We start from the raw sequence: 25,074 nt of genomic DNA on the forward strand, positions 1-25,074 counted from the left end.
TCATAAGATGCAAGGAAGTCAAGAAACTATGAAGAAGTCTAGATCTAGGACTACATCCACATGGATGCTAAAGAAGTAGTACAAACAGTACCAGACCTGCCGGAAGATCAAAGGGTGTTGGTTACATGCATGCTATGGAGGTGGTGGAGCAGCTCAAACAAGGTAAATGTTGGGGAAGGGGTGGGGGTGGGGGGCATATAGTCATGCCACAATTCGGCTTGACATTCCAGTTCCATGGAGCGCAAGCGGACGCAGCTAGCAGCGGCAAGCCAGAAACACGGTTCCTTCTCCCAATCTGATCCTCTCCAATTTTCCTTGAATCATTTGCAAGCTACACAAAGCGGCAAGCCAGCAACACAATTCCTTCTCTCTACAGGAACTAGATAGACATGTAATCACAGATGCTTAGCTGATGAACTTCTCCGTAATATATATGTGATATTTAGACAAACCCAAATATCCATTTTCCTTACATGTTGGGTATAATGGGCCTTTTGATTTATTTTGATGATGATATTTGTGACTCAAAGAACAAGCCGTATCGATGGAGGTGGCGAGCATGAATCTGTAGGCAGAGACGCTGGGAGGAAGAACAATAATAAGAAGAAAACTGATTTGGCGCTAGAAAGGTTGAAAATGTAATCTTGAAGTGCATTAGAACTTAAAGATGTATGTTCTGACATGAGTAGTAATGAGCAACTAGAATATTTGTGCCCCGTGCAACGCACGGGCATTCACCTAGTCCAGTTAAAAAAGTGCATGCAGTGTTATCCAGTTAAATCATTTTGTTATATTTTAACTTCTGGACACGTGATGGTTTCATAATAAGTCAGCGAAAAAGTTTACCTTCTGCTGTACTGGCAGTGTAAAAAAAAACTGCACAACAGGAGACCGACATTTCTGCAACAGCTTAAACATAAATTCAGCACAACACAATTTAATAACCGCAAATTGGACCTTTCATGAAAAATATCAGCAACTCATATCGTATTTTAAAATGTACGTGTGAAGCTATCTCCAACCTTGAACTTGAAGACAGAAGTCTGAAAGGAAGGCCGAACTTCTAAATTCTAATGCTGGGCGCCGAAAGACGCGTGGAGCAGCGTCCGAGCGCACCGTGCTTCCTCAGCCTCATCTTTGTGCGCCCTCAATAGCAGAGTACTTGTTTTGGCCGGCGCCACATTAGCAAACCCAGTTCCCAAAGTATGTCATCTAGTTATCGAAGCTCTCCGCTCCCACATTTCAACCTGCCTGATCGAATTTTCTTTCCTCCGTTTTAGCATTGTGAGCTCCCGGCGGCTGAAAGGTGGGGGAAGATCACATGGACCTGAATCATGGGCAGACTTCACCATGGATTCCATAAGAAACTTCCTCTCAGTGCCTTCAGCTTGGCAGACCAAAGAGTCAGGGCAGACCTCAACAGCTTCAGGTGGCTTAGTTGGCTTGAAACTTAGAAGCTTGGCATATTCCCTTAACAGGTGAAGCATGTAATCATACACATGGTCCATATTAACCTCTTGTTCAACGAAATTGCTTGCTTCCTTTCCTATGCGCTGTGCCTATGGAGCAGATTTGTCAAGAAGAATGTAATAGACTAATAAACAACATGGTTAAAATTCTCAATATGCAGGTTCAATAACAGTCAGCTCTTAAGGAATTCAAATACTATACGGCAAACTCTAAATGTATCCTTAAACACCAAACACGTATTCAGCTTGGTCAAATTAAATTGAAGAACACAACAGAAGTTTGGATGAAAATTTCAAGTTACCAGGGCTTAACTGAGGTGCTCAAACATCAACACATCAATGCTTTCTTTCATTTCATGTTTTGGTTATGGTTCACAGTTTATATCACACCTAATCTTGATGCTATTTACTTTTAACAGAAGGTAAGAAATAAATCCATGATGATCATTTGCATCAATAATGTTTAGCACTGAAAAACGTAATCACATGCATATTTGAATTCTGATAGATGGAAAGTACCAATTGCTTGTGAGAGTTGCCCCAGTTAACAGCATATTGTATTGAGGCGCATTTATTGTTATCCCGAACTGGCCAATAATGCTGAAGCGGCATAAGAGACCTTGAAAAGAAATCATAGTATTTTGGTGTGACCAACAATGTCATGGAATCACATGCTAGAATATATTTCTGACTGATAGACCATGCTGATCCTTCTATATAGATCTTGTACCTGTTGAATGTTCACAGTGTTAGGAATTTAGCCACACACAAAATAACCTGTAAATCCTTGTTTTTTTATCATCGGACAACTAACACGAACATAAAGTAAACCTGTGAGTGCACTGACTGCCCAAATCCGAGGTCTTATACCCTTCCTTGCTCTCTTTGAACCAGTCCTACAACACAAACAACAAAGTGAAACCATAAGTGATGTTTACATTCACCACCAAAAGCAAAGATATTTGCACAAGTCAGCATCCGCATGGCTGTGTGCATCCTATCGATGCACTGACAATGAGATAAATAAACTTTTTCTTTTCCAAAAAAGAAAAACAACAAGCAGAGTTTGATTGTTTTGAATATGCCAAGTTAAACCATGTGTTTTAAGTATGCCAAATTAAACTATGTAGGTCCACGTGAAAAGGGGGGAAATGAGCTGATGTACTTTCTTCAAGGTTCGATAACTACATGAGTGACACCATTAACATGTGAGTTACCTGAGTGTAAATCCTTGCATTCCAGTCTTGCGTGCTGGAGACATTACACTTAACCAATTCCTGCCGTGATGTCGCAACTGCTGCATTCCCTTTCCAGTAAGCATAAGGTTCTCTACTGAACCATCTTACCTTACTATTACCATCCTTCAAATCTTTATGCAGGGCATCCCATGGTTTTATGTTGATCTCCGGCCTGGCATCCATGAAGAGGTATTATAGTGAGAGTTTATGTGCACAACTGAGTATGCAGGGCCCGACTTTTAAGTTTTGGAAGACATTTGAACTATTAGCAATACTCGAAAGTGTTTGCTAACAGTAGTTTACCAGCGCGTGGATAAATGAGTGAATAATGCTTATCACAGCAGTAATAATGCATTTCCAAAATTACCACTCGTGAATCAAAAGGTCATAGGCAAACACATCAGTAAACAACTTCACTGTCATCAAAGTTCTGATACTCAGTTGTTCATTACTATCTTTATTGAAAAATTTCAGACAAAATTTAATCAGTTATAATCACATAGATAGACAGACAATTTACATGTTATCTTCTCAATTATCAGTGATGAAGCATGCCAAATTTAGGCATGAACCGAAGGAGTATTCTAGACAGTTATAAAGTGAGAATGAAGAAGGCGAGCAAGCATAATTACCAGCCCCAGAATGACCAATCTGGGAAGACGATGTCGAGCGTCCTGTCATCCCCGCAGTACCGGAAGAGCGGCGGCATGAAGGGGGCGTGCTCACCGCGGTAGAGGTGCGTGCGGACGACGGGCCAGTCGACGCAGTCGAACATGAGGTCGAGGTCGGGGACGCGGCCGGGGTAGCGACGGAGCAGCTGGAGAATCCCCCAGATGGTGAAGAGGTCGCGCGTCTGAAACGCCGGGCGGAACCGCTGCACGAAGGCCCGGCCGCCCAGGACGACGAGGCGGAAGCTGGCGGTGGCGCGGGCGCGCGCGAGCATGGCGCGGGTGACGCCCCCCGCCGCGCGCCATGGGCGGAGGTCCTCGTGGATGAAGCGGAAGTAGGGCGGGCACGAGGAGTTGGAGGATGAGCCGGCGGCGGTTGCGGTGGCCGGTGGGGGGTCGGGGGAGGAGCGGCAGGAGGACGGGGAGGAGAGCGCGAGGGCCAGGGTTTGGGAAGATTTGCTCGCTTTGGCGGCGTGGGAGATGTTGAGACGGAGGGAAGGGACGGGGCAAGAGATGGAGTAGGCGGCGGGTGGTGGTCGCGGTTGTCTGGAGGGCGACTGCGGTGATGGGTTGGGGTGCTGTGTTTTGGGGTGGAGAACGGCGGCGGCGGCGGCGGGAATGGCCGCGGTGGTGGGGAAGCTTGCCTGCAACTGCAAAAACGAACGAGACGTTCATTGCAACGACTGACGAGGCTTCTTGGTTTTTCTAAAAAAAAAAAAAACTCCCTCCGTCCCTTGAAAAATGTACATATAGAAATTTTAAGATAAATTATGAAATGAAGTAAAAAAGACATTGGGAAGTTGCAAAGCCATCATCTCTCTTCTCTTTAATTATCCTACGTACAATGACTTAAGTGCATGTAAATATTAAAAAGATCATGTGTAGAATGTTATTGGTCTTGATTATCGTGTGAGGAGAGTAAAGCATTTTTTTTACTTTAATGTGCATTAGGAAGATAGATTTATATTTTTTTGAACAAATTTTAAAGCCAAATATACATTTTCACCGGACGGAGGAGGTAGGTTGGAAGCCCAGGCTTCCAGTGTACTCTACCCTTTTCGATATTTTGAAATAAAATGAAAATGGCTTTTTATGCGGGGGAAAATAAATAGAAAATGACTTTGAAAATGAGAAATAATTATTACTAATTAGGCGTTAATATCTAATCAATCAGGAGTTTGCCATCATTTCATACTTGCACGATTGGATGGTTCTTAGCGACAACTTTTTTTAGGGAGGCTGCTACTTTCTTGGTTGCATGAAAATAGAAAACATTATCACGAAATGAAGCAGCTTGAAAACTTCAACAATCTGTGGTCATCGTCACCAAACATGAAGGCGAATAGGATACAAATGGGAACATGCCCCAACATTTCAACACTACCGTCAAACCTTACTTCTTTTTCTGATGAGCAACAACATACATAACTACCTAAAAATACATTTATTTATTTATTTATTTTTGAATTTAAAAATACGTTCATATGCGTGGTATAGGATGAGGACATATTATGATATAATACGGAGAGCGTTTTTTTGTGGGAGCAACTGATTTTTTTTCCTCTTAACACGGGAGCAACTAATTAAGGGGTACCATTTCGATGAGAACCCAACGTGCATTTTGGGTGACCTAAGAGCGCGCCACTTGTTGCACCCAATCACTGTCATGTGTCGCATGTTGGGCGCAACCCGTGGGAGGACTTTTTTAATTCTCTTTTCTGCATGCATTTTCGGTTTTTTCTTCATAATGAAATATATTTTGGTCTGAGCTAAAAAAGCTATTGTATTTCCAGCCGATGTGCTATTCACTATAAAAGTCCATTGTTTTTCTTTTGTGTAGAGTGCAGCAACATGTTTGATTATTTACACTAATGTAATATACATACTAGCAAGATGCCCGTGCGTTGCATGAAACATTAAGATGCATTTGTATGAGTAGTTTATCTTGTGAGAGAAAATAATGAACGAGAAAAGGCCTTATTTGTAAATGTGGAGAGGGGTGTGGGTATCTTTTTACAAAATTGCCATAGTTTCCTTCCTACCCGTCAGATATAAATCGGGCGGCCTGTATTGCAGGATGGCAGGCACATCATCATCATCAACTCTGTTTTTTTTATATAAAAAGTGGAGAAGATCTATGTACATGTATATTTAAAAACGAAGGAACAGACTACAATACCTCCACTCTATTTCTATTCTACATGGACCGTGGATCGTGGTCTTGTTACAATACCTCCACTTTTCTTTGCAAGTGGCCGAGCTTGGCCTCGCGACAGGAGGCAGGCTCGGCAGAGGCATGGCCGCATGGGCAGTGCCAGCGGAGGGCGGCGGCAGCCATGGCCAATTCCGTGGACATTCCCTTTTTTTTTTCTGGACGAAACCGAATCTCACAAGTCAGAGACCAATCGTCGTCTTCCTCTTTATTCCAGCATCGAATGGAAACATTCGCTAAAGAAGGCATCTGCGGCCGACCTCCAAAGCTCCAACCACCCGTGCACTCTCCCGTGAGTCGTGACCCCTCCTCCTTTCTTCTTCTTGTCTTTCTCTACCCTTTCTGCGTGAACGCTCGCGATCTTGTCAAAATACCGCTTTTCCTTTGGCGCCTTCGTTTTCAGTTTTTCTTTCTCCCGAAAAAAGAAAGGAGGAGGAGGGCACGGCAGGGAGGAGGACGACCTCGCAGCCGACCCTCCGGGTTACACTCACCGAGGGGGGCTGCTGCTTGCGCCCGTAGCGTGGTGCTGTGCGTAGTGCGTAGTGCGTCCATGGGCACGCACCGTGACGTGAAGGGCACAGCACAAAGCGGACACGAGAAAGGAAAAAACTAATACGGCATACCTACCGGCTTTCAACGCCGTGGTCCATGCCGGCGGCTAACGGGCTGCGATGGACGGAAGCACCGTACGTGTCGACACTCACAACGTCGAGTAAAACCCCAGACCTCAAAGTTGCATTCATGCCTGAGCGGCTATCGCCGCCGTAGTCCTTGGTAGGGGTAGACGACGGTCGGCGGCGTCCCTCAAGTCAACCAAAGTACTCGATTCTTTGAGAAGGGAAGGGAAACTCTATTCGTTTGCATCAAGAAGCTGGGCTGCTGCTGCCGATCACGCATGCAGAGTCTTTCAGCATGGCAACACGAGACGGAAAATCTACCCAAGAATCATACGGGTTCAAGTATCAACTCACAGTGGTGGTGTTGGTGGTGATCCAGCGAGTGGATACGGCGACCGCTCCGACGGCGACCACGGAGAAGAAGAGGAAGGTCGCGCTCGTTCTCGACAGCGCCGCGACGAGCTTGCTGGACCGCTGTCCCTCCACGGCCCCAGCTGGTGCCACCGCCATCGCCATGGCGGCCGGCCTCTTCGCCAACCGCCGGTGACCTCCACTGGGTCAGGTGTATATGCTGCAGCAAGGTGTTTCAGAATTCAGACAGTGCTGCTTGAAGAGCAGGCGAGAGTGAGCGGGTGCTCTGTTTCCTTTGACGGTAGGCACGAGCTCTTCTGTTAAGTTATGACGCTCCCAGCGGCACACAGGGGCAGACAACGACCCACAATTTATGACGTCTCCACAGGCTAGCGCAGCAGCTACGTTGAACACGTCAACGACTTTCCACAACGAGCAGATGAAAATGAAAACCATTCAGCTTATGAAACCAGCTCTTGAAAATTATGAAAGTAATTATAGTGGTAAATACAAACCATGCAATCACACAAGAATCTGCAATACTTCCCGAAAAATATGATTATTTTTTGTATCCTATAGAAAAGAAAAGTAAGTGAACTGTGGCTCAATCCGGTGGTCAGTAGGTGACTAGGTGTTGATACCTGCCCACCCGCTTGAGTTCAAATGTCCCTACTCGCATGGTCGGCGTTGTACACACCATTCAGCTTAATGAAACGTTTGTGGGCTGTCTAACCCGCGATCTGATTTTTAGAAGAAAAAAAGGCATTATTTCACACTTATATATATATATATATGTATGTATATATATATATATATATATATATATATATAATCAGTTTACATATAACTTGATTCTTTTTTTCCTTGATGTGCTGGAGGTATGGCCTTGTTTTGATTTTCGAAACCCTATAAAGATTTCAATGTGGGAGAAATTAAACGGCTGAAAGCATCGAGTTAGAGTTAAGTAAGTAGAAACGTGCCAGATTTATAAAAACAAAATAAAGATAAATATTGTGGTGATATGTGTAACTTATCTCTCATATTGTTCTAAAACTCAAAGTGCATTCGATAGTAATTCATAGGTCATACGTCAAAATTTTCCTTTCATGAATTTTGAAATCTTTCATATGTTTTGATTTGTCGAGTGAATAACTAATGCATGTAGGTGCCAAGAGGCAAACAATCCCCTGTTCCTAAATAGCTACAACCCTCTATCTATTTTTCTAACTATGCAAACATGCCACATGAGCAAACCATGCATTTAAGTCATAAGCAATTTTTTGCGTTACTCTATGCATGTAGCGCAACATCATCAACTCATGCATGTTAGTCATAAGTTACTTTTTCCGCAAAAAAAGTCATAAGTTACTTTTTTCATTAGATTTTGTATCTTTATGGACGTTATTTGTGTTGGGCGTTTGCAACATATCCATGTAGTTCATCCTTCTCTTTTTGTTAGAAACAACGTTCTTTTAACCGTAAATCAAAAAATCCTTCTTTTTTAGAGGTTTCATATGTTTTACTGTTTTTAAGCTTATATTTGCTTTCCATCAGATTTAGTTGTTTTAGCAACTATTTGTTACAAGGTTTCTACAGCAACACGCGAGACATCATCTAGGTTCAATAGTTATGACTACCCATTTTCACGGTTGAGGGATAAACTCTAGACCATAATAATATCCACTTAATTTAAATAATTGTTGAGGTATTTAAATCTGACTTTGAATGGTTTGATTTTGATCCTAAGTTTTGAGGCTGCATTCACTTTGTTAAAGAAAAATTGAACCATGTTGGACCTTCGACTGCATTCAGTGATGGTGGTGTGGTGAGCGCTTGGTCGGATGCTTCTATAAAGGTTGCAGGCCTCGCTTTGATGGGCTAACATTCTCTACACCTCATCGCCATATAATTATTGTTGTGTGTGTATGATCTCTTGGTAGCACTCTTATAGGGTTACAAGGTAGCATGGTTTTAAGTTTTAGTTTCGGAAATATTTCAGCACCTACCAAATTTCAGTTAATTTCGATGATTTTGGTTTACATTTCGGCCAAAGCACATAAACATTTATTTGAAGTTCTAAAAAAATATTTGAAAATTGGGATTCATCTGTACAACTGAAATAAGTAAAATAGTTTGATCAAAAGGTAAATATTTTTGTGTTTATTGAAATCACTGAAATTCATAATCAATTTTGACATGCATTGTGTTCCACAATCCGCCATCATGTGTGTTGTTTTTCTATTATTTTTCTCCAAGTCTTTTGCCTATGTATACAATGTTGTTATTATATATCTACAGCTGGTGCAGAGATCATAGTTAATGAATTTATGTTTTCTAGAATAATTTATGGAAGGTGATGAGACGTAGAAAGGTCGAATGATGATTCATCAAGAGCTAAGTAATACTCCCTCTGTCTCAAAATAAACGTCTCAACTTTATATAAATTTTAATACAAAGTTGTATTTAGGTTGAGACACTTATTTAGGGACAGAGAGAGAGTATAAGTGAGGTAAAAAAGAAATCCAAATTGAGTCACGAGTACGGATACCATGGATCAACCGCTCCATCACTTCCATGACTGACCGGTGAAGCATACCAACAACCGAACGGTATCTTTCAGGACGCACTTTGGTACTGCCGCACGAGTAATGCTAGACTTAGGTAAGGTTACGTAAATGTTTTATGTAAAAAGGAACGTGGTGAGGTGGGATTGGATGGAGTTTTGCTAAAGCACATCTAGATGTGCTATAAGTATTCCACATCTAAATCCTATGTTATTGATCTTACGCGGAGATTCGTGTGAAAGAATTTTTTTTCTTTTCATACTTGATTGTGTCACTTAGATGTGCAATAACTATAGCACATCTAGATATATCCTAGACAAATAAGAGCAGCAAGGACCCACCCCGTTAAAATCAGGGGGGCAGAGAGTTTTAGTTAGGAAGCTTTCGTAAGTCTTCGTAGTGTGTTAGGTGGATGTAGGATTTTAACAGGATGGGCCCCTGCTGCCCCTATCCATCCAATCCCGCCTCACCACGTTCCTTTTTACGTAAACATTTACGTAATCTTACCTAAGTCTAGCATTACTCCTGCCGCACAGCACTAACGCCACGGAACATCGCTAGCGTACTGCGTGCTCTCCAATTCCCTTTTACCGTTTTCATCGTGCTTCCCTGCCACCACCACTCCTACTGCATAATGGTCGATCCAATGCGCACGTCAGAAACTCAGAACACGTACGTACGCCATCCTTTGACTCTTCTCTCCTTCGTTCGTCAGTCGTCGGTCACCGCTCCTCCCACGTCTCCACCTGCCTCGCCGCATCGGCTTTCCTCCTCCGCAGCGACTCCAGCTCCTCGGACCCGAACGGCGACGGCAGCTCGCACGGTTCCGCGCTGCCCGAGACGTTCACCGCCGTGCCCGCCATGAACTCCCGCTCCAGCCCTCGCCTTCCGCGCGCCATGGACTGCACGGTGACCTCCACGGCCCCGCCCGGCACCGTGGGCTTGTACCGCAGCAGCCTAGCGTACTCGCTCAGAAGGTGGAACATGTAGTCGTACACATTATCCATCGTCAGCTCCTCCTGCACGAACCGGCTCGCATTTCCTCCTATTACCCGCGCCTGCAAGTGCGAGCACCGACGAGCGACGAGACGGGAGCAGTGGTTCAGAATCTCCGGCGGTGCGACGGGCTGGACGGAGGCTGCCGAAATGAGGTAGCAGTACGTATACCTTGCCTGGGTGCGAGTTGCCCCAGTCCACGGCGAACTTGATGGACCGGCACTGGCCGCGCACGGGCCAGTAGTGCCGCAGCGGCACGAGCCCCCTGGAGAAGAAGTCGTGGAACCTCGGCCGCACCACGAGCGCCACGGAGTCGCACGCCAGGATGTACTTCTCGCTCACCGACCACCCGCGCCCTTCCACGTACATCTTGTACCTGCCCGTCGTTGCACCAGCGGTGCCAACAATGTCAGCGTCAGGCGCCAGCCAGCGTGCCAATGTGCCCGTGGCACGACCACGAGCGTGGGCGAGAGCAATGTTACCTGTGCGTGCACTGCTTGGCCAAGTCCGATGCCCTGAACCCGTCTCGTACCTCCGTCCTCCAGTCCTGAAAAAATGCAGAGCGTGCGCTGATGAGCATTACTGACACTGAACTACGTGCGGCATAGTTGTGGCGTGCCTGCGCGTAGATCCGGGCGTTCCAGTCACGCTCGCGGGAGACGTTGCACTTGAGGAGCTCCCGGCGCGCCGCGCCCACCGTCGGGTTCCCCTTCCAGTACGCGTACGGCGTCCTGCGCGTCCAGTCCAACGCCGCATTCGCCTCACTAATCTCCCTTCTCAACGCTTCCCATGGCTTTATGTTCAGCTCCGGCCTTCGTATAAGTTCAAACAGAACCGATCAACAATTAGCACTCCTCAATAGACGCGGCATGATTGGTGCGATGCCATGCAGAGTAGTACTAGTACTTTACCAGCCCCAGAAGGACCAGTCAGGGAAGGCGATGTCCAGCGTGGGCTCGCTGCCGCAGTACCGGAACAGCGGCGGAGGCGCGTGGTCGCCGGCGTTGACGACCGGCAGGTCCTGGCAGTTGAACATGAGATCGAGGTCGGGGAGGCGGCCAGCGTAGCGCCGGAGCAGCTGCAGGATGCCCCATTGCGTGAACACGTCCCGCGTCTGGAAGCACCGGCCGTAGCGCGCCACGTAGAGGCGCCCCGCGAGCACCGTCACCCGGAACTTGGCGCCGTACCGGCGGGCGCCTTCCAACGTCTCGCGCGTGATCCCCGTGGCTCGCCATGGCCGCAGGTCTTCGTGGATCCACCGGAAGTAGGCCGGGCACGCCGTCGTCGCTGGTTCTGCGGCATCCGGCGCCGGAGCAGGTGGCTGCTGCGGAGGAAGGGGCCCCCAACCGGCAGGAATGATCGAAGCAACCTGTAAATTGTATACAAATTTCATACCAAGATGTTGGTCACTTAATCTTCTATATCTAAATAGCTAGCTCCCACTAAGATATTTCTCTCAACATGCAAGTATGACACCTTATCATTCAACATGCATAAGAAAAGACCCACCTCAATATGCAACTATGCATATTAAAAATTCACTACAACATGCATGCATGTAAAATTCCATTTTATTATGCTATTTACATTTAATTCTTATATACTTTCAGAAACTATTGTTTCAAGAATTCATATTTCATATAATTAAAATTTTATTGAAATATTGCAAATATTCCCGCAACAACGTGTGGGACATCATCTAGTAGTAACAAATGATGCAATCCAGTCCCATCTTAACGAGATTGTTTCCGAATGTTCAGTGGCTGGTGGTTCGGTTGCCCGGCAGACTTGTCGGCAACCGTGGTAGTGCTGTTCTATGTTCCTGAACTTCTGATGCATCGGTCGGCCGGTGTCAAGTACTGTCGCAACTCTCTGAAGTCCTGCCCTACCCTACCATGACCCTACCCGGATGATCAACAAACTCAAACTACTATTAACTCAAACTACTATTCTGCGATAAGCCATGATGCATCTGTAATTATATCACAGCATTTCAGCAAACAAGAGAGAGAGAGAGAGTGCGAAGCTAGAAAACTTTACTCTGGCGCTGGCAGATATCCAGTAGGCGGAGACGAAAGCGCCGGCGACAATCGCGGCGATGAAGATGAACACGCCGCCGTTCACAACCAGGCTCCGAGTGAGCCGGCCAGCCTTCGCCGGAGGCTGCATCTCTGATCTCTCAGCCTGATATGCCTTCTTCCCTCCTCGGTAGAACGAACACCCGAAGCGATGAACTCGCCATCTCTCTCTTTCTCCTTTTCCTGCCTTTTTTTTATGAACTTAGACTCTGTCCGGTCTTTAGTGATGCTAGCTTGGCGGGCATATTTGGGAAGTGGGAGCGTACGAGGGTGTTGAAATGCGTGGAAGAAGGAAGGTTTCAAGGGTGTGAGAGCAACTCCAACGGGCCGGCCGATCAAAACGGACGGCGTTTTTGTTCGCTCTTTTTCCGTTTGGGTCAGCCGCCCGCTCGCCGTCCGCCCTCTTTTAGTTTTGGGTCGGCAGTGTGTCCAACGGGCTGACTCATTTTCATGACTGCGCGCGTTTAACATCGTGCCATCGTCCTGATTTTGACGCTCGAGCATGCGGGAAAGGTTCGCGCGCGCTGGTTTTGGCGCTCCAGCGCGCGGGAAAGGTTCGCGCGCGCGCCGCGGCCGGCGCTCGCTATAAAAGAAGGCGCTCCCTCCACACTCTGTCGGCCGCCCACTCTCGCCGCCTCTGCGCCACCATGTTGATCCGCCGCCTACGCGCTTCGGATTTTCGCGGAGTCCACGAGCGCCGCTCCGGCGCCTTCTCCGCCGAGATCTGGTTTCGCGAGAAACGTCTCATCCTCGGCACCTTCCGCACCGCAGAGGAGGCGGCCCGCGCGCACGACGCGGCTGCATGGCGCCTCCTGAGGCCTCGTTGGGATATGAATTTTTTCAACGTGTCGAGCCAGCGGGCGCAGGATCTGGCGCCTCTCCCGCGGCTTTTCACCGACGAGGATCGTCGTGTCCATCGGAGGCGGCAGCGTCGCCTCGCCATCACAGAGAAGGACGTGGAAGCCTTGATGCTGTGGCGAGGAGGCTACCCGCAGGACATCATCGACGAGCGCCAGTTCTATAAGCAATTGAGATCGGAGAGGGACGCGAGGAGGAAGGAGCGAGCCGCCTATCAGGAGGACAAGCGTTCGCGGAAGCAGGCAGCTCAATTGAAACTGAAGCTACAAGAAACGTCGGGTTGGGACTTTGAAGACGAGCAGCTTGCTGACGCCTACCTTCAAACGTCGGAGGAGGACATTATCGAGTCAGAGTCAGAAAGCGACGAGTAGTGGTCTTTTTCTTTTATCTGTGTACACTAGAACTATCTGTGTATCCGTTTTAGTCTGAAAAAATGGCCGGCGGCATCGGCGATGTAGCAGGCAGGCGAGTGTGTGAATCCAATATACCACCGACCAGCGGGCCTGATGAGGAAAGAGGACGAGCGCGCGCACGTCTGTCTTGTATCTGCGCCGACGCAAATCAGCCTCAAAAATGGGCCAGGAATAAGTCGGCAGGTAGACGAAAGCGGACGCGCGACCGTTTGAGTCGGCGCGTTGAGCCGGCTTTTTTGTTCGCGCCAACTCAAACAGACGACGGCGGAGGAAATGAGTTGCTCTGATGATGCAAGTGCACTTGATCATGTGATGTGGACTGGCTAGCCATTCTGCTCCCTTCACCCAACTCGCTGCACCAGATATAAACTTAACTTTTAGACGGAAGGTGGTGATCCAGCTACGGGTTGTTTTCACATTTATTGGCGTGCAGAAATGCTAGTAGGGGTCGCATGGAGCTTTCTCATAGTGCATTAGCATGTTAGAGCAACTCCAACGGGCCGACCTAAACGGACGGTGATTTCGTCCGTTTTCTGTCTGTTTGGGTCGGTCAGACGGACACGGATGCCCGTTTCGGCATCTGGGTCGGCGCCTGCGCCCAATGTTGGCCGATACCATTTTGACGGCGCCAAAAACATAAACGCATGCATATAAAAAAAAGAGAAACAACATTAATTAAACATTAAAGCCGGTCACGAAGGCCGGCGAGAGTCCACGCGTCCACACATTTGCATTAAAAAAATAGCCTAAACTACGAGGCGGCGCGCTGCCCTAGGCGTCGTCGTCGTCATCCTCGGGGTCCGTGAGGTCGATGAGCGTCGGCGCTGGCCCGGCCTAGGCGAATGCCGTGTTCCAGAGCGCCGCCATGTCGGGCTGTGCCGGCGCAGGCAGTGCCGGGGCGGGGGTGTGTGCGGCCGCCTGTGCAGCCGCGGCCTGGCGCTCCTCTTCCTCGGCCTCGCGCTGCTCCTCCTCGAGGTCGCGCTCGAGCATCTCCTCGTACTCGCCGCGACGGCGCTCCTCTGCCAGCCGGCGCTGGCGCCACATCTCGAGGTACGCCTGCTCCTGCGCCGGCGTCGCCCCCAGCCAAACCGGTGGCACGGACACCCACTCGGGCACCACTCCATTCCAGGAGAAGCGCGCGATGGGCTCTGGCTCGGGCTCCGGCTGCGGCTGCGGCTCCGGCTTCGGCTTGATGGGGGACGGCGGGGCCACTGGCGATACCACACTGTCGCCCGCGGCGGAGAGGGCAAGGGCCTGCGCCATTGCCGCCTCGTAGCGGGCCTCCTCTTCTGCCTCCGCCGCCTCCGCTCTGCGCCGCTCGTCCTCCTCGCTCTCCCGGTAGACGGCCGCAAGGGCCGCCAGGTAGGCGTCCTCCGCCGCCTGGTCCTCCTCGCGGACGACGAGTGGCGTTGGCCTCCAGTCGACGTCGCGCACGCCCCGTCGCCTCGCCTTCTCGTGCTCGAAGGCGAACCACCTCGCCCAGTTGGGCGAGTCGGTTGCGTAGGCCTTGTCGAGGCGCTGCTCCGGCGTCAGCAGCGCTCGCCGGCGCCACACCTCCTCCGCGTGAGCACGAGTCGGCCGCGGCGCCGCCGGCACTGGGATCCTCTCTGGATCCAGATGCCAGTCGCGCGGCAGCGTCATGTCCGGATACGGCAGAGGCTGGAGGTTCTGCCAGTGCCACTCCGCCTGGTGCACTGGCACGTCGACGCGCTGCCTCTGCCGGCGAGGCGCCGGCAGAGGTGGGAGGAACTCGGAGGGGAAAGGGGTGGCGGGGGACTTGCCCTTGGCCTTGCTGCCGCTGGCGCCGGAAAAGAGGCCCATCTCGCTGTGGTTGTGGTGGCTAGGGTTTGCCGGCGACGAGGGAGCAAAGGTGGGCAGATGTGGACGGCGAGTATGGATGAGGACGGCCCCGACGCATGGTCGGCTTAAAAAAGGACGAGCGTCGTCGCTGACGCGTGGGCCCGTCATCATAAATTAAGCTGACCGCGTGGGCAGCGGGTAGTTGGACGGCTGCCATGTAGGGACACGGCGGATAGCGAGAAGGCGCGCGAAGCGTCCGTTCGGCGTCCGCACCGACGCATTTGGGACGCAAATTTGGGCCGCACATGCGCCAGCGCGGACGCGACGCAGACGTGATTTGAGTTTGGGTCGGCGCGTTGGGCCGCCACTTTTGTCCGTGCCAACCCAAACGGACGCAGGCGGACGAAATGGGTCGGCCCTTTGGAGTTGCTCTTAGTGCGATAGGCAGTGGCTGAGCCGAAACTTTTGTGAAGCCTGGGCAAGTTAAGTCCGTGTGTCTAATCTAGAAATCAAAAATCAGGTTTTCAAATATTATAATATATAGCACCCAACATCTGAACCACAAATCCACATTGATAATGAAATGTAAATATAAACACAAATGTCATGCAAATGTAATTTCAAAGTGAACTAATATATAATGTATCAATATTTCATTTCACAGACCAAATAAGCTTGAGGTATGACAATAGAAGTCATAGAATGAGGTCATGCACAAAGCCAAACTCATCATGCTGCCAACAAAAGTATAGCCGTCCAAACTACCATCCAAACGTCCTAGAAGACGCTATAAGATCGATAAGAACATGGAGTTGTAATTCATACAATTTTACTGTTGTGATTAGTGAATATATATTCATATAGAGAGCTTGCAAGAATGTAGATGGTCAGATCGAACATGCCCATGGTATGCTAAAGAAAATCATGAGGAAAATGCCCTTTTCAAGACTTCATTGAGTCAATCGAACCATCCACCACCATTGATGTCGAAGTATCCCTCGCATTAGACAAACTACCCAACACCACAACGGAGGTATCGGCCACTGATGGGTGGCCGATGCACGCGGAGCGCGGCTTCATGCAGATGGGGGTCGAGGCAGGCAACACCCTCTGCAACTCACTAGGGCTGTAGCCCCCCACCTTGTAACAGAGGTGACCCAATGGTCGTGATTGGCACTGCTGACGGGGGAAAGAATTAGGCGCAGCGTAGGTGTTCCATCGGCGGCCATCGATGAGACCGTATGAATTGTGAGAGAGAGTTGTGTAAATGGAGGTTTGGGTGGTGAGAGGAGAGGAGTGTGGGAAGTAGTGACGATACATTCTGTCTCCTCTAGTTGTGCAAGCCACAGCTACGCGTGGCTTGCCGGAGCCTGGTTGTGGAAAAACGGTCGATTCGGCCGCTCCTCCCTAGTGAGGCCCAGAGATGCTTTGAGGTTCATGAATTTGGTTGGGCCGAGCTGCATGTAGGCCACATCTATACATCCTTGGATGCATCATGGATGATGACGGGCGCTCCTATGTATCGTTTGGGAGCTCCTGTTCGGCGCCTTAAGCTCCCCACCACTCCAATGGCACTATGGCCGGTCCATTGCGCATGTTAGAAACTCAGAACACGCACGTATGTACGCCATCCTTTGATTCTTCTCTCCTTTGTTCGTCAGTTGTCGGTCACCGCTCCTCCCGCGTCTCCACCTGCCTCACCGCAACGTCTTTCCTCCTCCGCAGCGCCTCTAGCTCCTCGGGCCCGAAAGGGGACGGCAGCTCGCCTTTCGTGCGTCATGGACTGCACGGTGACCTCCACGGTCCCGTTCGGCACCGTGAGCCTATATCGCAGCAGCGGAGCGTACTCGCTCAGAAGGTGGAACATGTAGTCATACAAGTGCTCCATTATGATCTCCTCCTGCATGAACCTACTCGCATTTCCTACTATTTCCCGTACCTGCAATGCGAGCACCGACGAGACAGAGCAGTGGTTCAGAATCTCTGGCGGTGCGATGGGCTGGACGGAGGCTGGCGAAATGAGGTAGTACGTACCTTGCATGTGTGTGAGTTGCCCCAGAGTCCACGACGAACTTTCTTTCTTTTTGAAACGGAGGCAAAAGATTTGCATCATCGGTTAATTAAAAAGAAGAGAATTGCCCAGTTAATCAATGGAAAACCGGCGAAAACCGATACAAACCAACTGCATGCATACTACTCACAGAGCATGCAACCCCATAAGCCATGATCAACCGAACAACCATACCCAACACGCACCGACCACCAACCCTCACACTCCTGGATCAGAAAGAAATTCCCAATGAGTACCAAGCACAACCTAAAAAACCGACGACCATTCATCAAGCAACCGCGGACGCCTTTTCTGTGGCGCCACTCTTCTTACTTTTGTTTCTGAGAGCCTTCTCCACGATTGTCTTGCCGGATCCAAGGCTAACTGCCTCCAAACGTTTGAGTAAGATGTGAATCTCTATCTCAAAGAGAATCGCATCAACTTTGTCACACACAGACTCCACCTGCCCAACAGTCACATGCAATTGGGTGACCGCACCGTCGGAACCTCCATGGTCCACAAAGGCGATCAACTGGTTGAGCTCCGAAGGATCAGGCACCAACATACCGACCACCGCAAATCATCAGCCACAGGTATCTTCGAGACGATGGACTCTGGCGCCTCCAGTTGCTCAAATGGCAGAGGTGAATCATGTCCCTCACACAAGGTCTCCAGCGAGATGACCGCCATATGCCCCATAGACAACGACAAAGCAGGTCTCACACATAGATGTTGAAGCTCAGTCATGATCTGCAGCACCGGGGCCACAAGCGTTGCGACGGACGCGTCCTTAGAGGCAGGCAACACGGGAGATACGACAGGTTTCCCACACAACACATGTAGCACGGGCATGATCTTCAGCACTGGAGACACAACCTTAGCGAAGGCCCCGCCCTCGAAGTCCGGCAACACAGGGGGCGTCGAATTGGACCCAGCATGAGGCGAGAAGCTACCAAATAGATCCACATATGCCTCATCCATGAAGCCAACAACAGGATCAACCATAGTAGCCGACGCAAGAGGGAGCTCTAACAAGTGGCCCAGCCGGCCGACAACAACCTGCATCCGCTCCAAAAATCCCTGAGCAGAGTTGTCCACCCCTGCAAAGCAACCATCACATCATGAAGGGGCTGGACCACCTCCTCCAAACGAGACACGGAGGCATGCATCTCAGAGCGCAACACTTCCATCTGAGAATGAAGGAGAGACTTGAACAATCTCAAATCAGCAGCAACACACTTGCTGGGATCCACTATGGCCGAAGGAGCAACAACCGGCTTGATGGACCGGTACTGACGCGGTAGCCGCGCATGGGCCAGTAGTCCCACAGCTGCACGAGACCCTTGGAGAAGAAGTCGTGGAACCTCGGCCGCACCACGGGCGCCACTGAATCGCACGCTGATACGTCTCCATCGTATCTATAATTTTTGATCGTTCCATGCCAATATTATACAACTTTCATATACTTTTGGCAACTTTTTATACTATTTTTGGGACTAACATATTGATCTAGTGCCCAGTGCCAGTTCCTGTTGGTTGCATGTTTTTTGTTTCGCAAAAAATCCATATCAAACGCAGTCCAAACGGGATAAAAACTGACGGAGATTTTTTTTGGAATATATGTGAATTTTGGGAAGTGAAATCAACGCAATACGATGCTCGAGGGGCCCACGAGGCAGGGGGCGCGCCCCTAACGCTCGTGGCTACCACGCAAGGCGGTTGGTGCCCTTCTTTTGCCGCAATAAAGCTAATATCCGGATAAAAATCGTGTCCAAAATTCAGCCCAATCAGAGTTACGGATCTCTGGGAATTTAAGAAACGGTGAAAGGGCAGAATCTGGAACATAGAAACAGAGAGAGACAGAGATGTTGGGGAACGTTGCAGAAAACAAAAATTTTCCTACGGTTTCACCAAGATCCATCTATGAGTTCATCTAGCAACGAGTGATCGGATGCATCTACATACCTTTGTAGATCGCGAGCGGAAGCGTTCAAAGAACGGGGATGAGGTAGTCGAACACGACGTGATCCAAATCACCGGAGATCCTAGCACCGAACGGACGGCACCTCCGCGTTCAACACACGTACGGTCAGCGTAACGTCTCCTTCTTCTTGATCCAGCAAGAGGGAAGGAGAGGTTGAGGAAGATGGCTCCAGCAGCAGCACGACGGCGTGGTGGTGATGGAGCTGCAGTACTCCGTCAGGGCTTCGCCAAGCGCTATGGAGGAGGAGGAGGTGTTGGAGAGGGAGAAGGAGGCAACCAAAGGCGTGGATGAAAAGCCCTCCTTTCCCCACTATATATAGGAGGGCCTAGGGGGGGGGGCGCCGGCTCTAGGAGATCCAATCTCCTAGGGGGGGGGGGCGGCAGCCAAGGGAGGTTTCCCTCCCCCCCAAGGCACCTAGGGGTGCCTTCCACTTGTGGGACTCTTCCCCTTTGGAAACCCTAGGCGCATGGGCCCCTTGGGGCTGGTTCCCTTGGCCCATGTAGGCCAAGGCGCAACCCCTACAGCCCATGTGGCCCCCGGGGCAGGTGGACCCACCCAGTGGACCCCCGGGACCCTTCCGGTGGTCCCGGTACAATACCGATAACCCCGAAACTTGTCCCGATGGCCGAAATAGCACTTCCTATATATAATTATTTACCTCCGGACCATTCCGGAACTCCTCGTGACGTCCGGGATCTCATCCGGGACTCCGAACAACATTTGGGTTACTGCATATACATATCCCTACAACCCTAGCGTCACCGAACCTTAAGTGTGTAGACCCTACGGGTTCGGGAGATATGTAGACATGACCGAGACGACTCTCCGGTCAATAACCAACAACGGGATCTGGATACCCATGTTGGCTCCCACATACTCCACGATGATCTCATCGGATGAACCACGATGTCGAGGATTCAAGCAACCCCGTATGCAATTCCTTTTGTCAATCGGTATGTTACTTGCCCGAGATTCGATCGTCGGTATCCCAATACCTCGTTCAATCTCGTTACCGGCAAGTCACTTTACTCGTACCATAATGCATGATCCCGTGACCAGACACTTGGTCACTTTGAGCTCATTATGATGACGCATTACCGAGTGGGCCCAGTGATACCTCTCCGTCATACGGAGTGACAAATCCCAGTCTCGATCCGTGTCAACCCAACAGACACTTTCGGAGATACCTGTAGTGCACCTTTATAGTCACCCAGTTACGTTGTGACGTTTGGTACACCCAAAGCACTCCTACGATATCCGGGAGTTACACAATCTCATGGTCAAAGGAAAAGATACTTGACATTGGAAAAGCTCTAGCAAACGAACTACATGATCTTGCGCTATGCTTAGGATTGGGTCTTGTCCATCACATCATTCTCCTAATGATGTGATCCCGTTATCAATGACATCCAATGTCCATAGCCAGGAAACCATGACTATCTGTTGATCAACGAGCTAGTCAACTAGAGGCTTACTAGGGACATATTATGGTCTATGTATTCACACGTGTATTACGATTTCCGGATAATACAGTTATAGCATGAATAAAGACAATTATCATGAACAAAGAAATATAATAATAATACTTTTATTGTTGCCTCTAGGGCATATTTCCAACAGTCTCCCACTTGCACTAGAGTCAATAATCTAGTTACATTGTTATGAATCGAACACCCATGGAATTCTGGTGTTGCTCATGTTTTGCCCTAGGGAGAGGTTTAGTCAACGGATCTGCTACATTCAGGTCCGTATGTACTTTACAAATCTCTATGTCTCCATCTTGAACATTTTCACGAATGGAGTTAAAGCGACGCTTGATGTGCCTTGTCTTCTTGTGAAACCTGGGCTCCTTGGCAAGTGCAACAGCTCCAGTGTTGTCACAAAAGAGCTTGATCGGCCCCGACGCATTGGGTATGACTCCTAGGTCGGTGATGAACTCCTTCACCCAAATTGCTTCATGCGCTGCCTCCGAGGCTGCCATGTACTCCGCTTCACATGTAGATCCCGCCATGACGCTCTGCTTGCAACTGCACCAGCTTACTGCCCCACCATTCAAAATATACACGTATCCAGTCTGTGACTTAGAGTCATCCAGATCTGTGTCGAAGCTAGCGTCGACGTAACCCTTTACGACGAGCTCTTCGTCACCTCCATAAACGAGAAACATTTCCTTAGTCCTTTTCAGGTACTTCAGGATATTCTTGACCGCTGTCCAGTGTTCCTTGCTGGGATTACTTTGGTACCTTCCTACCAAACTTACGGCAAGGTTTACATCAGGTCTGGTACACAGCATGGCATACATAATAGAACCTATGGCTGAGGCATAGGGGATGACACTCATCTCTTCTATATCTTCTGCCGTGGTCGGACATTGAGCTGAGCTCAATTTCATACCTTGTAACACAGGCAAGAACCCCTTCTTAGATTGATCCATATTGAACTTCTTCAATATCTTATCAAGGTATGTGCTTTGTGAAAGACCTATGAGGCGTCTTGATCTATCTCTATAGATCTTGATGCCTAATATATAAGCAGCTTCACCAAGGTCCTTCATTGAAAAACTCTTATTCAAGTAGGCCTTGATGCTGTCCAAGAGTTCTATATCATTTCCCATCAAAAGTATGTCATCTACATATAATATGAGAAATGCTACAGAGCTCCCACTCACTTTCTTGTAAACGCAGGCTTCTCCATAAGTCTGCGTAAACCCAAACGCTTTGATCATCTCATCAAAGCGAATGTTCCAACTCCGAGATGCTTGCACCAGCCCATAAATCGAGCGTTGGAGCTTGCATACCTTGTCAGCATTCTTAGGATCGACAAAACCTTCCGGCTGCATCATATACAATTCTTCCTTAAGGAAACCATTAAGGAATGCTGTTTTGACGTCCATTTGCCATATCTCATAATCATAGAATGCGGCAATTGCTAACATGATTCGGACGGACTTTAGCATCGCTACTGGTGAGAAAGTCTCATCATAGTCAACCCCTTGAACTTGTCGATAACCCTTAGCGACAAGACGAGCTTTATAGATGGTCACATTACCATCTGCGTCTATCTTCTTCTTAAAGATCCATTTATTTTCTATGGCTCACCGTTCAACGGGCAAGTCAGTCAAAATCCATACTTCGTTTTCATACATGGATCCTATCTCGGATTTCATGGCTTCTAGCCATTTGTTGGAATCCGGGCCCGCCATCGCTTCTTCATAGTTCGAAGGTTCACCATTGTCTAACAACATGATTTCCAAGACAGGGTTGCCGTACCACTCTGGTGCAGAACGTGTCCTTGTGGACCTTCGAATTTCAGTAGGAGCTTGATCAGAAGTATCTTGATCATTATCATTAACTTCCTCTCTAGTCGGTGCAGGCACCTCAGGAACATTTTCTTGAGTTGCGCCATTTTCCGGTTCAAGAGGTAATACTTCATCAAGTTCTACTTTCCTCCCACTTACTTCTTTCGAGAGAAACTCCTTCTCTAGAAAGGATCCATTCTTGGCAACAAAGATCTTGCCTTCGGATCTGAGGTAGAAGGTATACCCAACAGTTTCTTTAGGGTATCCTATGAAGACGCATTTTTCTGACTTGGGTTCGAGCTTTTCAGGTTGAAGTTTCTTGACATAAGCATCGCATCCCCAAACTTTTAGAAACGACAACTTAGGTTTCTTACCAAACCATAATTCAAATGGTGTCGTCTCAACAGATTTCGACGGAGCCCTATTTAAAGTGAATGCGGCAGTCTCTAAAGCATAGCCCCAAAAAGATAACGGTAAATCGGCAAGGGACATCATAGATCGCACCATATCTAATAGAGTGCAATTACGATGTTCGGATACACCATTACGCTGAGGTGTTCCAGGCGGCGTGAGTTGTGAAACTATTCCACATTTTCTTAAGTGTGTGCCAAACTCGTGACTCAAGTATTCTCCACCACGATCTGATCGCAGTAACTTGATTTTCCTGTCACGTTGATTCTCAACTTCACTCTGAAATTCCTTGAACTTTTCAAAGGTTTCAGACTTGTGTTTCATTAAGTAGACATATCCATATCTACTCAAGTCATCAGTGAGGGTGAGAACATAACGATAGCCACCGCGAGCCTCAACACTCATTGGACCACACACATCAGTATGTATGATTTCCAATAAGTTGGTTGCTCGCTCCATTGTTCCTGAGAACGGAGTCTTGGTCACTTTACCCATGAGGCATGGTTCGCACGTGTCAAATGATTCATAATCAAGAGACTGTAAAAGTCCATCTGCATGGAGCTTCTTCATGCGTTTGACACCTATGTGACCAAGGTGGCAGTGCCACAAGTATGTGGGACTATCATTATCAACCTTACATCTTTTGGTACTCACACTATGAATATGTGTAGCATTACGCTCGAGATTCATTAAGAATAAACCATTCACCATCGGAGCATGACCATAAAACATATCTCTCATATAAATAGAACAACCATTATTCTCGGATTTAAATGAGTAGCCATCTCGTATTAAACGAGATCCTGATACAATGTTCATGCTCAAACTTGGCACTAAATAACAATTATTGAGGTTCAAAACTAATCCCGTAGGTAAATGTAGAGGCAGCGTGCCGACGGCGATCACATCGACTTTGGAACCATTCCCGACGCGCATCATCACCTCGTCCTTCGCCAGTCTCCGCTTATTCCGTAGCTCCTGCTTCGAGTTACAAATGTGAGCAACTGCACCGGTATCAAATACCCAAGAGCTACTACGAGTACTGGCAAGGTACACATCAATTACATGTATATCACATATACCTTTTGTTTTGCCGGCCTTCTTGTCCGCTAAGTATTTGGGGCAGTTCCGCTTCCAGTGACCACTTCCCTTGCAATAAAAGCACTCAGTCTCGGGCTTGGGTCCATTCTTTGGCTTCTTCCCGGCAGCTTTCTTGCCAGGCGCGGCAACTTCCTTGCCGTCCTTCTTGGAGTTCCTTTTACCCTTGCCCTTCTTGAACTTAGTGGTTTTATTTACCATCAACACTTGATGTTCTTTCTTGACTTCTACCTCTGCTGATTTCAGCATTGCAAATACCTCAGGAATGGTCTTTTCCATCCCCTGCATATTGAAGTTCATCACAAAGCTCTTGTAGCTTGGTGGAAGCGACTGGAGGATTCTGTCAATGACCGCGTCATCCGGGAGATTAACTCCCAGCTGAGTCAAGCGGTTATGTAACCCAAACATAGTGAGTATGGAGGCACGAGCCGCGCTCCTCGTGGCGAACGAGCTCCTGCGTTACCGCCCTGTCGACGACCTCTACGAGGAGTGGCTCGACCGCGTCGCCGAGCTCGTCTGCGCCGCAGGGAGCTTGCCACCGCCGTCCCACTCTCTGCCTCCCCCTCAACCAGCCGCGGGCGACAGGGCTCATGGCGCGCCTCCATCGCCTCAGCCCCAAGACGTCGCCTTGGCACCAAGGCGCGCGGCTCTATGATGTGATCCGCCGCGCCCGGCGCCCGTGCGGAGGAGAAGAAGGCCAAGGCCAAGGACGTGAAGCGCAAGGAGGTAGTTATGCTCGCAGCGGAGCCCGACATCAAGCGGGGCGGAGATCAGCCCGAGTCATCCAAGAACGGCCGACCGTTCCGCGCCTTCCACAACCTGAACACCCACAACACCAGCGACTGTCAAGAGCTCAGAGCCATACGAGAAGGACGCTACGGTCGATGCCCCGAGCGCAACGACCGGGGCTACAATCGCGGAGGACGTGGAGGCGGATGCTGGGATGACCATGGCCCGTGCTAGGAGTGG

At 49.0% G+C, this 25,074-nt stretch overlaps 2 protein-coding genes across 4 annotated transcripts; both read right to left on the bottom strand.

Moving 5' to 3' along the window:
* Positions 1-941: 941 nt before the first annotated feature.
* LOC123189782 (O-glucosyltransferase rumi homolog) lies at positions 942-6,881 on the bottom strand. Of its 3 annotated transcripts, none has more exons than XM_044602271.1 (6): positions 6,559-6,874; positions 3,340-4,025; positions 2,687-2,879; positions 2,301-2,365; positions 1,989-2,088; positions 942-1,559 (listed from the first exon to the last, which is right to left on the bottom strand). In XM_044602271.1, the coding sequence occupies exons 1-6, from the start codon at positions 6,718-6,720 to the stop codon at positions 1,209-1,211; spliced, it is 1,557 nt and encodes a 518-aa protein (XP_044458206.1). In that variant the 5' UTR covers positions 6,721-6,874; the 3' UTR covers positions 942-1,208. The 3 variants fall into 3 exon arrangements, with proteins under 3 accessions (XP_044458206.1, XP_044458205.1, XP_044458207.1); XM_044602270.1 differs by having other exon boundaries at positions 1,989-2,199; positions 6,559-6,870; XM_044602272.1 differs by lacking the exons at positions 942-1,559; positions 1,989-2,088 and adding an exon at positions 2,159-2,199 and having other exon boundaries at positions 2,290-2,365; positions 6,559-6,881.
* A 2,166-nt stretch (positions 6,882-9,047) lies between these two features.
* Positions 9,048-12,427, bottom strand: LOC123185711 (O-glucosyltransferase rumi). Its single transcript, XM_044597542.1, has 5 exons — positions 12,156-12,427; positions 11,027-11,484; positions 10,598-10,927; positions 10,287-10,491; positions 9,048-10,177 (listed from the first exon to the last, which is right to left on the bottom strand). Exons 1-5 carry the CDS (start codon positions 12,282-12,284, stop codon positions 9,842-9,844), a joined length of 1,458 nt encoding a protein of 485 aa, XP_044453477.1. The 5' UTR covers positions 12,285-12,427; the 3' UTR covers positions 9,048-9,841.
* Between the last annotated feature and the right edge of the window lie 12,647 nt (positions 12,428-25,074).

This window comes from Triticum aestivum, chromosome 2A (genome assembly GCF_018294505.1).
Source record: "Triticum aestivum cultivar Chinese Spring chromosome 2A, IWGSC CS RefSeq v2.1, whole genome shotgun sequence".
NCBI classification, from domain to species: domain Eukaryota; kingdom Viridiplantae; phylum Streptophyta; class Magnoliopsida; order Poales; family Poaceae; genus Triticum; species Triticum aestivum.

Bases quoted from the DNA above. Each gene is read 5' to 3' on its own strand.
- LOC123185711 (XM_044597542.1), bottom strand. From the start codon at position 12,284: ATGCAGCCTCCGGCGAAGGCTGGCCGGCTCACTCGGAGCCTGGTTGTG. The intron at 11,485-12,155 runs GTAAAGTTTTCT...TACAATTTACAG, and splicing joins GGATATCTGCCAGCGCCAGA to GTTGCTTCGATCATTCCTGC. The intron at 10,492-10,597 runs GTAACATTGCTC...AACGACGGGCAG, and splicing joins GCCAAGCAGTGCACGCACAG to GTACAAGATGTACGTGGAAG.
- LOC123189782 (XM_044602270.1), bottom strand. From the start codon at position 6,720: ATGGCGATGGCGGTGGCACCAGCTGGGGCCGTGGAGGGACAGCGGTCC. The intron at 4,026-6,558 runs GTGAGTTGATAC...TCGTTTTTGCAG, and splicing joins TCACCACCAACACCACCACT to TTGCAGGCAAGCTTCCCCAC. The intron at 2,880-3,339 runs GTAATTATGCTT...CATGGATGCCAG, and splicing joins GATTGGTCATTCTGGGGCTG to GCCGGAGATCAACATAAAAC.